The sequence below is a fragment of the Raphanus sativus genome, chromosome 6 (assembly GCF_000801105.2).
Source record: "Raphanus sativus cultivar WK10039 chromosome 6, ASM80110v3, whole genome shotgun sequence".
Lineage (NCBI taxonomy): Eukaryota > Viridiplantae > Streptophyta > Magnoliopsida > Brassicales > Brassicaceae > Raphanus > Raphanus sativus.
In genome coordinates this window covers 37,591,888-37,604,835 of record NC_079516.1, presented here as the reverse complement: position 1 = coordinate 37,604,835, position 12,948 = coordinate 37,591,888, and the positions used below count along the sequence as shown (strand labels likewise).

Here is a 12,948-nt window from a genome sequence, read left to right as displayed (position 1 = left end):
AAATAATTCCTTTTTCCTTTTCTTTTTGGAAACAAAGAATACTATATATTTCCCTTTTCCGATCGAGGAATAGACACTTGTAATTCCATAGCCCACTGGGCCGGAAACGATAATGCTCGCTTCATCATACAAACCCAAATCTTATATCAATTTTTATTTATTTATTTTGTAGCGTCCATATATAACAATAATAAAAAAAAAGAGAATTTCAATAAGCCCTAGGAAGCAAATCTCGTTGGGGGTCTCTGTCTGTATGTCACTGCTCTTCCTCAGGAGAGCCAAGCCGTTATTTATATCTCCATTTCCTCATCACTCCACCTTCTCCTCTCTCACGCCTGCGAATCTACTCCGTCGCTCCTTTCACGGCTCCGCAACAATGGTACGGAGGATAATCATCCCGTGATTTTTTCGAATTGTTCGCAAGTCTGAGAATCCAATTTGTTTTTTCTTCTCTGAATTCGCAGTCTGAAGCAGAGAAGAAGATCCTCACAGAAGAGGAGCTCGAGCGGAAGAAGAAGAAGGATGACAAGGTTTGACTCTTTTTTTTTCCCAATCCGCCTAGAGATTGGATAGTGATGCAATGTTCTCACAGTGACTTTGATTCGAAAAATTGAATTTGATGAGAACATATATAGATAATAGATCGAAATGTGTTGTTTTCTTAAGATAGGAAAGTTTGATCGATAATCTTTGCTACATCAGAATCAAAAGTGCTATCCACTACTAGTCTTTTGAGTACCTTAAAATTGTTTTATTAGGCCAAAGAAAAGGAGTTGAAGAAGCTCAAAGCTTTGGAGAAAGCAAAGCTTGCAGAACTCAAGGTACTTTCTGAGCAACTTCTGTTATGCATGAAAGCCACATCCTTAGTTTCTTTTCTTAAATCATTGTGTAGGCAAAACAGGCGAAAGATGGAACCAGTGCCCCTAAAAAGAGCACAAAGAAGAGTTCCAAACGTGACGCATCAGATGAGAATCCTGCCGATTTTGTGGACCCTGAAACTCCTCTTGCTGAGAAGAAAAAGCTCTCCTCACAGATGGCTAAACAATACAGTCCTGCTGCTGTTGAGAAATCGTAAGTGTGTTGTAGAGGGTTTTGATCGTGGTGTTCATTTTTCCTGTAAATATTTCTCTACGTAAACACCCATGTGTTGTTATTCTTTGATTTGGTCAGATGGTATGCTTGGTGGGAGAAATCTGATCTTTTTAAGGCGGATGCTAAGAGTTCCAAGCCACCCTTTGTTATTGTAAGGCCGCATTCGATTCTTGAATTCACGTTCATTCTGGATTACTTAGACCTTCTTTTAATTGTCTCCACTAATACGCAATTCAGCTGAGAAAATCTTGAGCATTTGGAACTATTAATTACAAGTCTGAGTTTTAATCCTTCAATGATTCTGCAGGTTCTTCCTCCTCCAAATGTGACTGGTGCCTTGCATATTGGCCATGCCCTTACATCTGCCATTGAGGTTTCATTAGCACTAACATATTTGTGCTATTGCTCTCTATTACTCCTCCTGATGATTAGCGGCTTGATTTTTTTTCTGATGCAGGATACGATTATTCGTTGGAAGAGGATGTCTGGGTATAATGCTCTCTGGGTTCCCGGGATGGACCATGCTGGTATAGCTACACAGGTTTGCCATTAACATCTTTGTTCTCTCCTTATCATGTCCGTACTAGTAAAATTCATTCTACAGTGTAGAACTCCATGTTTGGCATGGTTGTAGAATATTTTACTTTGCAGTGTTTTATGTTGTGTATTTGGATGTACATTCTAGGTTGTGGTTGAAAAGAAGCTCATGCGTGAAAGGGGATTGACTAGGCATGACGTTGGCCGGGAAGAATTCGTAAATGAAGTAAGTTGAATATAAAAATACGCTCATAAATCATTTCCATTTCCCATTGTTTTAAAATTCTTTGTGGTTAACTTATGATCATGAAAAAGGTGTGGAAGTGGAAGAACCAACATGGTGGCACGATTCTGACACAGCTTCGCCGTCTAGGAGCTTCTCTTGATTGGTCTCGTGAGGTAAAATTCAATGACCCGACCTTTCTTGTACAAGTGTTATAGAAAGTGGGCAATGTTTGATTTCTTTAGCCATTAGGTGAACTTATATGTAAATTGACCTTTTATCGTCACCTGTATCTATGGCTATTTATATAACATATTGTTTACGCTTGTATTGTGTAGTGTTTTACAATGGACGAGCAAAGATCAAAAGCTGTCACTGAGGGCTTTGTACGTTTATACAAGGAAGGGCTTATCTACAGGTATGTAAAAATCCTTAGAAACCGGAATATAGTAAAAACATAAAAGGTGCTCATTTTACTTTGTCAGTTAACTTGTTGAAAGAAAGCACAATTAACTGAAATGTATATTATGACTTGCGCAGGGACATTCGGCTTGTCAATTGGGATTGTGTTTTGAGAACAGCCGTATCTGACGTTGAGGTAAGTCAACAATTGTTAGACTATGATTATTGGATGGCTTCCTTTTTATGCGGAGAGTGTCTATGCAGGTTGATCATATCGATATCAAAGAAAAAACGCTACTAAATATTCCTGGCTATGATAAGCCAGTAGAATTTGGTCTTCTTACGTCATTTGCTTACCCGCTGGAGGGAGGCTTGGGAGAGGTTGTTGTTGCCACTACAAGGGTGGAAACAATGCTTGGGGATACTGCCATTGCTGTACATCCTGATGATGCAAGATACAAGCATCTTCATGGGAAATTTGCTGTGCACCCATTTAATGGACGGAAAATACCGATTATCTGTGATGGTATACTCGTTGATCCAAACTTTGGTACTGGCTGTGTTAAGGTACATACTCATATATTTGGATGTATTTCTTCCCCTATTAGTTGATTTTTCGTGCATCAAAGTATTTATATTCCTCTTTTGTAGATTACTCCTGCCCATGACCCCAACGATTGTGAGGTCGGAAAGCGTCACAATCTTGAATTTATAAACATATTAACTGATGATGGAAAAATCAACACAAATGGCGGGTCTGACTTCACAGGGATGCCACGCTTCGCAGCGCGTGAGGCAGTTCTTGAAGCTCTGACCAAGAAGGTAATTCATTAATACTTCACGTAACATATCATAGAACCTTGATTGATTGACCGTTTGAGAAGATATTGTTACCCGAGGGTGGTTGTTTTTACAGAGATATAACTTAACTGTTTCGTCAATATAAATATGTTCCAGGGTCTGTACAGAGGTGCCCAAAACAATGAAATGAGGCTTGGACTTTGCCAAAGAACCGGTGATGTTATTGAGCCTATGATTAAACCTCAATGGTACGTCAATTGCAGCATGATTGGAAAGGAGGCTCTCGATGTTGCTATCAATGATGAGAACAAGAAGCTCGAGTTTATACCGAAGCAGTACACTGCAGAATGGAGAAGGTTGCTTTCATTTGTCGTTTACTCTATGGTTCTATTATTACCCCATCTATTAACAATCGAACTGGACCTTAACAGATGGCTAGAAAACATACGTGACTGGTGTATTTCAAGACAGCTTTGGTGGGGCCACCGGATTCCAGCATGGTATGCCACTCTAGAGGAAGATGAGCGCAAGGAGGTTGGTGCTTACAATGACCACTGGGTTGTTGCTAGAACCGAAGAAGAAGCTCGTAAAGAGGCCGCTGAAAAATTTTCTGGGAAAAAGTTTGAACTGACGCAAGATCAGGATGTTCTTGATACGTGGTTTTCTTCTGGGCTCTTTCCATTATCTGTTCTAGGATGGCCCGATGAAACTGAAGACTTCAAAGCTTTCTATCCAACATCTGTCCTAGAAACTGGACATGATATTCTCTTTTTTTGGGTTGCTCGTATGGTTATGATGGGAATGAAACTAGGTGGTGATGTTCCATTCAGTAAGGTACGTAAAGTTTTAGCTAAACATTGATCTTACCCTTCTTATCAGTCCTTTTCGATGCCAAGTCTTATCTTGTGACTTTACGTGTATGCTAAAACATTATTTGTTGTCGTTGCTGTAGGTTTATTTCCATCCTATGATACGTGATGCACATGGGCGTAAGATGTCAAAATCTCTTGGAAATGTCATTGATCCGCTTGAAGTAATAAACGGGGTAACTCTTGATGCTCTTCATAAGAGATTAGAAGAGGGTAACTTGGATCCAAAAGAGCTGGTTGTTGCCAAAGAAGGACAAGTGAAGGACTTTCCACATGGTATCTCTGAATGTGGTGCTGACGCTCTTCGCTTTGCACTCGTCTCTTACACTGCTCAGGTACTATCTATTCACAATCAAAACCTCTAATTTTCTCCTTCAAGTTTATATTGATCTTGTAAAACTAAGAATATTGCTCTACTCTTGATTGTTTTGTAGTCTGACAAAATAAACTTGGACATCCTCCGAGTGGTTGGTTACCGCCAATGGTGTAATAAGCTGTGGAACGCCGTCAGATTTGCGATGATGAGGCTTGGCGATGATTACTCGCCTCCGCTGACTCTAAGCCCTGAAACGATGCCATTCAGCTGCCAGTGGATTCTCTCGGTGCTAAACAAGGCAATATCAAAGACGGTGGAGTCACTGAATGCATTTGAGTTCTCGGATGCAGCCAACACAGTATACGCATGGTGGCAATATCAATTCTGTGATGTGTACATTGAAGCTATCAAGCCTTATTTTGCTGGTGACAACCCTGCGTTTGCTTCAGAGAGGGCTCATGCACAACATGCCCTCTGGGTATCTCTGGAGACTGGTTTGAGACTGCTTCACCCGCTTATGCCCTTCGTTACTGAAGAACTATGGCAACGGCTGCCTTCACCCAAAAACACTGAAAGGAAGGCTTCTATTATGATATGTGACTACCCATCTGCGGTAGAGGTCAGTAAGATTTTTAAAGTAACTTGTCTGTCGTAGTTTTGTTCCGTTTTCTAACTCTTCCTGTCCATATTGTGTGACCAGAATTGGACAAATGAAAAAGCGGAGACTGAAATGGAAACCGTTTTATCGAGCGTGAAGTGCCTGAGGGCGCTTCGGGCTGGGTTGCTGGAGAAACAGAAGAATGAAAGGTCTGAGTTACTTGACTAAAATGAACATTTCGAAACATTTTTATAACCATCCTACTCTTCTAGAACAAAGGTCATTTTTGTGTACATTTATCTCAGGTTACCTGCTTTTGCTCTGTGTGAAAACAACTTAACATCTGAGATTGTAAAATCTCATGAGTTGGAGATCAGAACGCTTGCAAATCTATCGTCCTTAGAGGTAAACAAGCCCCCCCCCTTTGTTTTATTCTCTACTGTTTCATTTTCCTGTTTCTAAGGGGATTTGGTATTATAGGTTCTGTTAAAGGGAGAACACGCAGCCCCACCTGGATCTGCAGTTGAGACGGTGAATGAGAACCTTAAGGTATATCTCAAAGTTAACAGAGCCATTAACACAGAAGCTGAGCAAGAAAAGATCAAAAACAAGATTGACGAACTACAAAAGTAAAGTCCATCCAAACCCATAACTGAATCAAAACATAATGTTTGAAAGAGAGTTCCTCATTTGACATTTGATTTTCTTATTTTTCATCAGACAAAAGGAGAAGTTGCAGAAGGTGATGAGCGCGTCTGGGTACGAAGAGAAGGTCCCTGCGAATATAAAAGAAGACAACGCGACAAAGCTTGCTAAGATTCTCCAAGAATTCGATTTCTTTGAGAAGGAAAGTGCTCGTCTCGTTGCAGAGACGGGAAATGAGCAAATGGAGCAACAGTGAAAGACAAAAGTCACAGTTTATTGTCCTGCATGGGACACGAAAGCATATGAGACATTTCAGGTTTGAGAAACAAAGTTTGATGTTATTGTGAACCGGTTTTTGACTATTACAAAACGTTGATTAGTTGTGGACAGATTCCGTCAAGAGACCATTTTGTTTTGGTAAAATTTTCAGTATCCACTTCGGAGTTTTTATCACAAGTCGTAATTAGGCTCAGACCAGGGAGGCTACTGAAGGGAAATAATTGTAATTATAGAAGTTATGGGTAAATATATGCGAACAAAACAAAACATATGGAACAAATAACCGACGAAGAAGAGATTCGGTTTGTTGTACAGAACAAACTAAGCACGTGGCTTGCATGCTATCATCAAGTTTGTTACAAAAGTTTTGTAACGGACCCTTTAACTTTGGGGCTTGAGAACATTGTCTAAGATTACATAGAGAATTTTGAAAATGCTAGAAGCGTGAGTGATTTTGATCAGAGGAGTTTCTTTCTCTCGACAAGCTATGGGCTCCGTTGCAGAAGAGCAGTTCCTCATCGAACAAGGGTTAATACAGGTTCAGTCAACATATATAGTAAGGATACAAACATCAGTTACATTTGCTAAACAAGTTTCAAAATATAACAGGAGGAACTGAAACTATATGCTGAAGATGGTTCAGTCGACATCAATGGAAACCCACCATTAAAGAACAGAACCGGAAACTGGAAAGCTTGTCCCTTTATTCTAGGTGAATCATTTTTTTGACTTTGTCTTCTCTATCTCGAACTGTTTGAGACTGATCTCTTTTAAATATGTGCAGGGAATGAGTGTTGTGAGCGGTTGGCTTACTACGGCATTGCTATCAATCTCATTACTTATCTAACCACTAAACTACACCAAGGAAACGTTTCCGCTGCTAGAAACGTCACAACATGGCAAGGGACTTGTTAATCGCTCCTCTCATTGGAGCCGTCTTAGCCGATGCCTATTTGGGTCGATACTGGACCATTGCTTGCTTCTCCTCCATTTATTTCATCGTAAGTCTTATCTATACTATGTTTGTACCAGTCTTGTTTTGGGAGTGTGTGTGTTGAATGCTGTTTTGTTATTTATCTATAAATACCCTTAAATACTTTAAATAATGTTTTATGACAAAATTAATACACAAGAGAGAAAAATATAAAATAGTATTCTTTCAGTTTTATTTTATTTGTGGTTCTAGGTTTTTTCAGACAGATTAAAAGATCATTGAATTTCATCTTTTACTCTTAATTAATATATTATTTTATTTGATTATATTAACTAATGAATTAAAATAATAGGAATTAAATTGGAAAACTAGTAATTAAATGAATTGAATATAAAACATTTGTAAAAAAAATAATATAAACAATATTTAAAATAAAAAAATTTAGATTCTAGAATGAAAATTACGTTGAAACAGAAGGAGTATTAACTAAAAATTAAAAATACATTTGTTATATTTGGTTTTGGATTTATTGATTAGAAATTATAGTTTAGTATTAAAAGGGTGGGATGAGATTAAAGTTTAGGAGTTCAAATAATTTATTGTTTTTTTCTTATCAAAATAGTGCTATTTTGAGATTTTTATTATTAGATGTTGTTTTTGAAATAAACTTTTTAAAAATGCTGTTTTGGAAAATTTGCCATTCTTTATTGATGATGTTTAGGGAATGTCTGCTCTGACTCTCTCTGCTACGGTTCCATATCTGAAACCCGCTGACTGCATAGGAGACTCCTGCCCGTCACCGACCACAACTCAGTACATAACATTCTTTCTCGGGCTTTACCTTATAGCTCTTGCCACCGGGGGAATCAAACCGTGCGTTGCAACCTTTGGTGCAGACCAGTTTGACGACAGCGACTCGAGTGAACGAGTGAGAAAGTCTTCTTTTTTCAACTGGTTTTACTTCTGTATCAACATCGGGTCGTTTGGATCGTCTGGTCTAGTGTTGGTTCAAGAAAATATCGGTTGGGGTTTAGGTTTCGGGATACCTACTATCTTCATGGGATTAGCTATCATCTGTTTCTTCTTTGGCACGCCACTTTATAGGCTTCAGAAACCTAGAGGTAGTCCCATCACACGGATTTGTCAAGTTCTTATCGCTTCGTTTCGTAAGATGAATCTCGAAGTCCCTAAAGACCCAACACTTTTATATGAAACTGGAACACAAGACCTGAGCTACGTGGTCGTCCAAAGTAGGAAACTCGAGCACACAGATGATTACAAGTAATCCTTTCGCTTCTTATCATGTCTTTGATTTTCATGAACTTTTTACTATTCAAAATTGACACTTGAAATCATTTGTATTAAAATGACAATTCTAGTGTTATTTAAACATTAAGGATTCTTTTAAGGAAAACAATGAATTTTTTTTAAATGGTAGATTTTAGAAATTTGATAGTGTTTGAAAGTTTTATATATAGTTTATTAATTAGTTAAAAATATCAGTGGAGATTTTATGGTTTTAGATAAGATTATAAGAGTTGTTCAAAAAAGAAAAAGATAAGATTATAAGTATAATATTTCTCGTTTGTAATAATATAATTATTCAGTATTAGAAAAATAAAGATTATAGAGGTCTATAAGTAAATTCATAATATTAATAATCTTCATAATCCAACCAAAACATTTAAAACTCACTAATGATTTAAAACTCACTAAAAATTGATTTCAAATATTAAATACTAATATTGTATACGACTCAATTTGACATTAGTTTGATTTTATGGATAATTATGTTATTATTGATTATGAAAATTTTACTAATAAATCTACAGCCTACAATTCTATATTCATAGCACCACTCCATGAGATCTGCTTGACAAAATACAATTTGATAAGAATAATATATTTGTATATTAATGTAAGGTACCTTGACAAAGCTGCTGTTATATCAGCACAAGAAGCGAACTCTGGAGAGCTTTTAAGTCCTTGGAGTCTATGCACCGTTACGCAGGTCGAAGAACTCAAGATTCTGATACGAATGCTCCCAATATGGGCTTCAGGTATCGTCTTCTCATCTCTCCACGCTCAAGTATCCACAATGTTTGTCCAACAAGGAAGAACCATGAACTGCAACGTCGGCTCTTTCAAGATCCCCCCAGCGACCCTCGGGGTCTTGGACTGCGTCGCCGTCCTCGTTTGGGTTCCACTCTACGACCGTTTCAACGTCCCTCTCGCGAAACTTATTACAAGAACCGACAATGGCTTCACCGTGCTTCAACGAATGGGAATAGGTCTTGTCATTTCGGTCTTGTGTATTGCATCGGCAGCCATCGTTGAGAAGGCGAGGCTTGAGGTGGTGGAAACAGGAACAACTGTTTCTTTAACCGTATTTTGGCAGGTTCCGCAGATCTTCATACTCGGTGCAGCTGAGGTTTTCTATTGTGTTGGACAGCTAGAGTTTTTTTATGGTCAGTCACCAGAGTCGATGAGGAGTCTGTGTTGTGCACTGGGTCTGTTGGCTAATGCGTTTGGGAGTTACCTGAGCTCGTTGATCCTCACAGTGGTGACGTATTTCACGACCAAGGACGGTGGAGTTGGGTGGATTACTGATGATCTCAATGAAGGACATCTTGATTACTTTTTCTGGTTATTGGCCGGTTTAAGTATTTTGAATTCTGCGGTTTATGTTTTCTCTGCTGTTAATTACAAACAGAAGAAGGCGTTATAAATTTTACTCTCGTTTTGTTGTTGTTGTTGTCTAATCAGAATATAAAATTGATCAGAACTTATCTGTAGAAATTAATGCCTTTCTCAAAAAAAAAAAACTTATCTGTAGAAATTCGTCTATTCATTTGTTGTTTTCTCAAATCTTAGGTTTTGTGGGAATTGTTGTCAAACCGACCCAAAACTTTCAAACCGAAAACGAACCAAACCGAATCTAGATGAACAAAACAGATAACAAATAGAAAGTTAGCAATGTTTTCATACAAAAAAAAACAAATGGAATGTCCCGACCTCAGTTTAAGTTCTTTGCCAATTTTATAAGCCAAGTATACATAAAATATCGGGAATTCGGCAAAAAAAAACACTGAACATGGTAAGAAAGACAAAAAAAACATGGACTCGAGGCTGGCAAAAAAAACCTGAACTTTTGTTGACTTTTATCAGTTTATTAAGAAACTTTGATTAACCGACCAGATTAAAACACCGTTAACTAACAGTTAAGACGATGGTTAGGTTTCTTGCCACTTGACTATTGTAACTTTTAAAAATATCCATAACATATTTTCTTTTATTGAGTATCAAACAAATCTCGAAAAATCTAAATTCTTTTTTAAAAAATCCAAATTTTTTTTAAAAATTCAAGAAAATTCTGAAAATTAAAATTAAAATTGAAATTATAAATATTTAAAAAAACCAAAACATTAATTTCTTTAATAAAAATTAATGTATCTAAGATCATTTGAGTTTTTTTTATATTAAATACATTAATCATACATTTTTTATAAATTATTATATTTGAGATAAAATTGAAAAATGATATTTATCACACTACAAATGTTTTTCATTTAATTATTATCATATTTTAGAAATTTTGTTTTTGATAATATCATTTTTTATTGTATCTTAATTATCATTTGTCTATTTTATCTTAAATACATTATTCATACTAAAATCTACAGTGTGATAAATATCATTTTTATTTTATATTACATACGTTAATTTATTTAAAAATATGTTTCAAGTTTTTTAATTATTAAATTTAATTCGTTGCATTTTTTGAATTATTTTAGATATCTTTTGAAATTTTTAATGCATTGATTTTTTTTTTAAAAAAAATTATTTGTAATTTCAATTTTAATTTTACTTTTCAGAACTTTCTTGAATTTTTAAGATTTTTTGGAATTTGTTTAAAAGAATTTAGATTTTTGAGATTTGTTTGATACTCAATAAAAGAAAATATGTTATGGAAATTCTTAAAAGTGACAGTAGTCTAGTGGCAAGAAATCTCGTCATTTGGCCATGAGTTCTCAGGTTCGATCCACGTAAACAACATATTTTTGATAATAAAAATAGGTAAAACGACGTCGTTTCATTCCATCTCAAAACGACGTCGTTTTACTGATAACTTACTGACTAAAGTTTAAAGTCAAATATAGTTCGGTGTTTTTTTGGCCAGCCAATATATTCATATTTATTATGACAATTCGTGTAAAGTTCATGATTTTTTTGTCGAATTCCCATAAAATATCTTCCTTTTGCTTTCTTTTCTTCTTTTTTTTCTCAAACATTTGATCTGATTTCAGTAAAATGAATAAGTATTACTGGACCCACGTTTACTTTGCCGCAGCCTTTTCATTTCCTCGTGTTTATCTAACATTTTGTATCTGTTCATTCTTTGATGTATTGATGCTCACTCTGGTAAACTCTTTACATAAGTCAGTGCCCATTATACTACATTGCCATTTTCCCTCGAACATTAGGTACGTTGTCTGATTTTCTCTTCGGTGATATCATTTGTTAGGTAAAACTAGGTTATAATTATTCGGCTGGCCAGGACTCTAAATTAGCTTTGTATATTAACGTTTGATACATACGCTCAGACCCTTTATCTAGATATGAAAACTCATGATTTGTTTTTCTCCAACAACTTATACATGCATATAATGTTGTGCATTCCAAGAGAAGAATATAGAACCAGGGCACATATATACCCTCATTATCAGTCTGGATCAAATGAAACAAATGTTGATTTTTAATTATTTTTGTCTACATTTTGAAGAAAAAAACGAATTGTCAGAAGTTTTAAGCTTTGTGTAGGGGCTCCATAAACACTAGACCGGCCGCCCCAAACACTCTGCATTTAGATATTGTATAGGGAATTCTTCAAAAATTGCAATATTGGTGGATAAGAGAACTTCTAAAAAGCCTGTAAAGGGTGATAATTATTCTCTGTCCCTCTCCTTCTTCCTTCTGACCAGCCACAATATTACAACCTACACAATCAATTTTTTTTGTGTTTTTTTCGATTCTTTATTGCTATGATTACAACCATGTGTGCTCCTCCCTCTAGAACCTAAACTTTCTCTTGAATTTGCCAAATAACCAAAAAAAAAAGAAAATCAGATTTGTAGTGAGAAGTTAGAGAGAGATAGGAAGAGAAATAAGGAGAGAGAGAGTGTGTTTTTAGTTAGATAGTGTATTTGTGTTTTTTGTATGGTTATTGGGGCAAATTTCCCAAAACATAACTCTCTTGATTTTTTTTCAATGTTCGATAAATTGTTGTGCGGCCGTTAGGTGCTTTACATAAGATTATTGATTAATCGGGCATCTTGATCAACTTTTTGAGTGTCTAAATTGATTTTTTCTTTTAAATCAGTGTAAGTAGGTCTGATTTGCCGCATATGCATCCTTAAATCAATTTCTAGAACACTGAATTTTTCTGTGTTATGAATTTATGATGTCCCTTTGTTTGAGTTAAACTCATAATTTGATATATTTGGACAAGGGAGATAAAAAAAATGGGATAGTAGGATTTTTGTTTTAAGGAAAGAAAAATCAAGGATTGTTTGTTTGGTCCTTATTCCTACTTAGCTTAGCTATTTGCATCGCTACCATAGATTTTACTCACATTGCTACATCTATCCTCGAGTGTATCACCACAATGTTTATGGAAAAATAATAATGACATGACATAATAACAATGATAACATGACTTCAAGTTAATTGTGATATGTATATTTATATTTAGTGTTAATTTATATTGTTTTTTCCCCAAAATGATTCAATATTCAAAGTTAAACACAAAACTAATCAATGATTTTTTTAGAACTTTCATTTATCCTATTCACCCCAAAAATTTGGATTATTCAAAAAAACACCACTAGTTTTATTTATTTTTTTCCCGAAAATGGTTGTTTTACTCAATCATTCTCATCTTACTATTTTATTTATAACATTTCATTATCATCAATACATCAACCACCATGAACAAAGAATTTCAAACTCTAAATTCATCTAAAATCAACATCTACATCTTTATATTCTTATTTCTTACACACATAAATAATTTTCCTTTCACTTCCTCTTTTATTTCATCCCAAAATTCCAACTTTTTTATTTCAAAATTTATAAGTTTACTAGAGTTATTCAAGTTCATGATTCTTGGTCAAAAACGAGTGAATAACTTTCATTAAAAAGTGATTTGTGCTTGAAGAACCTAAATATGAACCTTATTGGATCTAACAATGA

General features: G+C 35.6%; 1 protein-coding gene and 1 pseudogene across 1 annotated transcript; both read left to right on the top strand.

The window, feature by feature from the left end:
- Nucleotides 1-209: 209 nt before the first annotated feature.
- Nucleotides 210-5,919, top strand: LOC108812481 (valine--tRNA ligase, mitochondrial 1-like). Its single transcript, XM_018584757.2, has 21 exons — nucleotides 210-379; nucleotides 465-530; nucleotides 759-821; nucleotides 893-1,071; nucleotides 1,171-1,243; nucleotides 1,400-1,465; nucleotides 1,550-1,633; nucleotides 1,778-1,855; nucleotides 1,945-2,028; nucleotides 2,191-2,270; nucleotides 2,393-2,450; nucleotides 2,519-2,821; nucleotides 2,906-3,076; nucleotides 3,212-3,411; nucleotides 3,487-3,889; nucleotides 4,008-4,259; nucleotides 4,359-4,859; nucleotides 4,941-5,047; nucleotides 5,144-5,243; nucleotides 5,319-5,467; nucleotides 5,559-5,919. Exons 1-21 carry the CDS (start codon nucleotides 254-256, stop codon nucleotides 5,737-5,739), a joined length of 3,324 nt encoding a protein of 1,107 aa, XP_018440259.2. The 5' UTR covers nucleotides 210-253; the 3' UTR covers nucleotides 5,740-5,919.
- A 133-nt stretch (nucleotides 5,920-6,052) lies between these two features.
- On the top strand, nucleotides 6,053-9,431 carry LOC108808376 (protein NRT1/ PTR FAMILY 8.3-like; annotated as a pseudogene).
- Nucleotides 9,432-12,948: the final 3,517 nt, after the last annotated feature.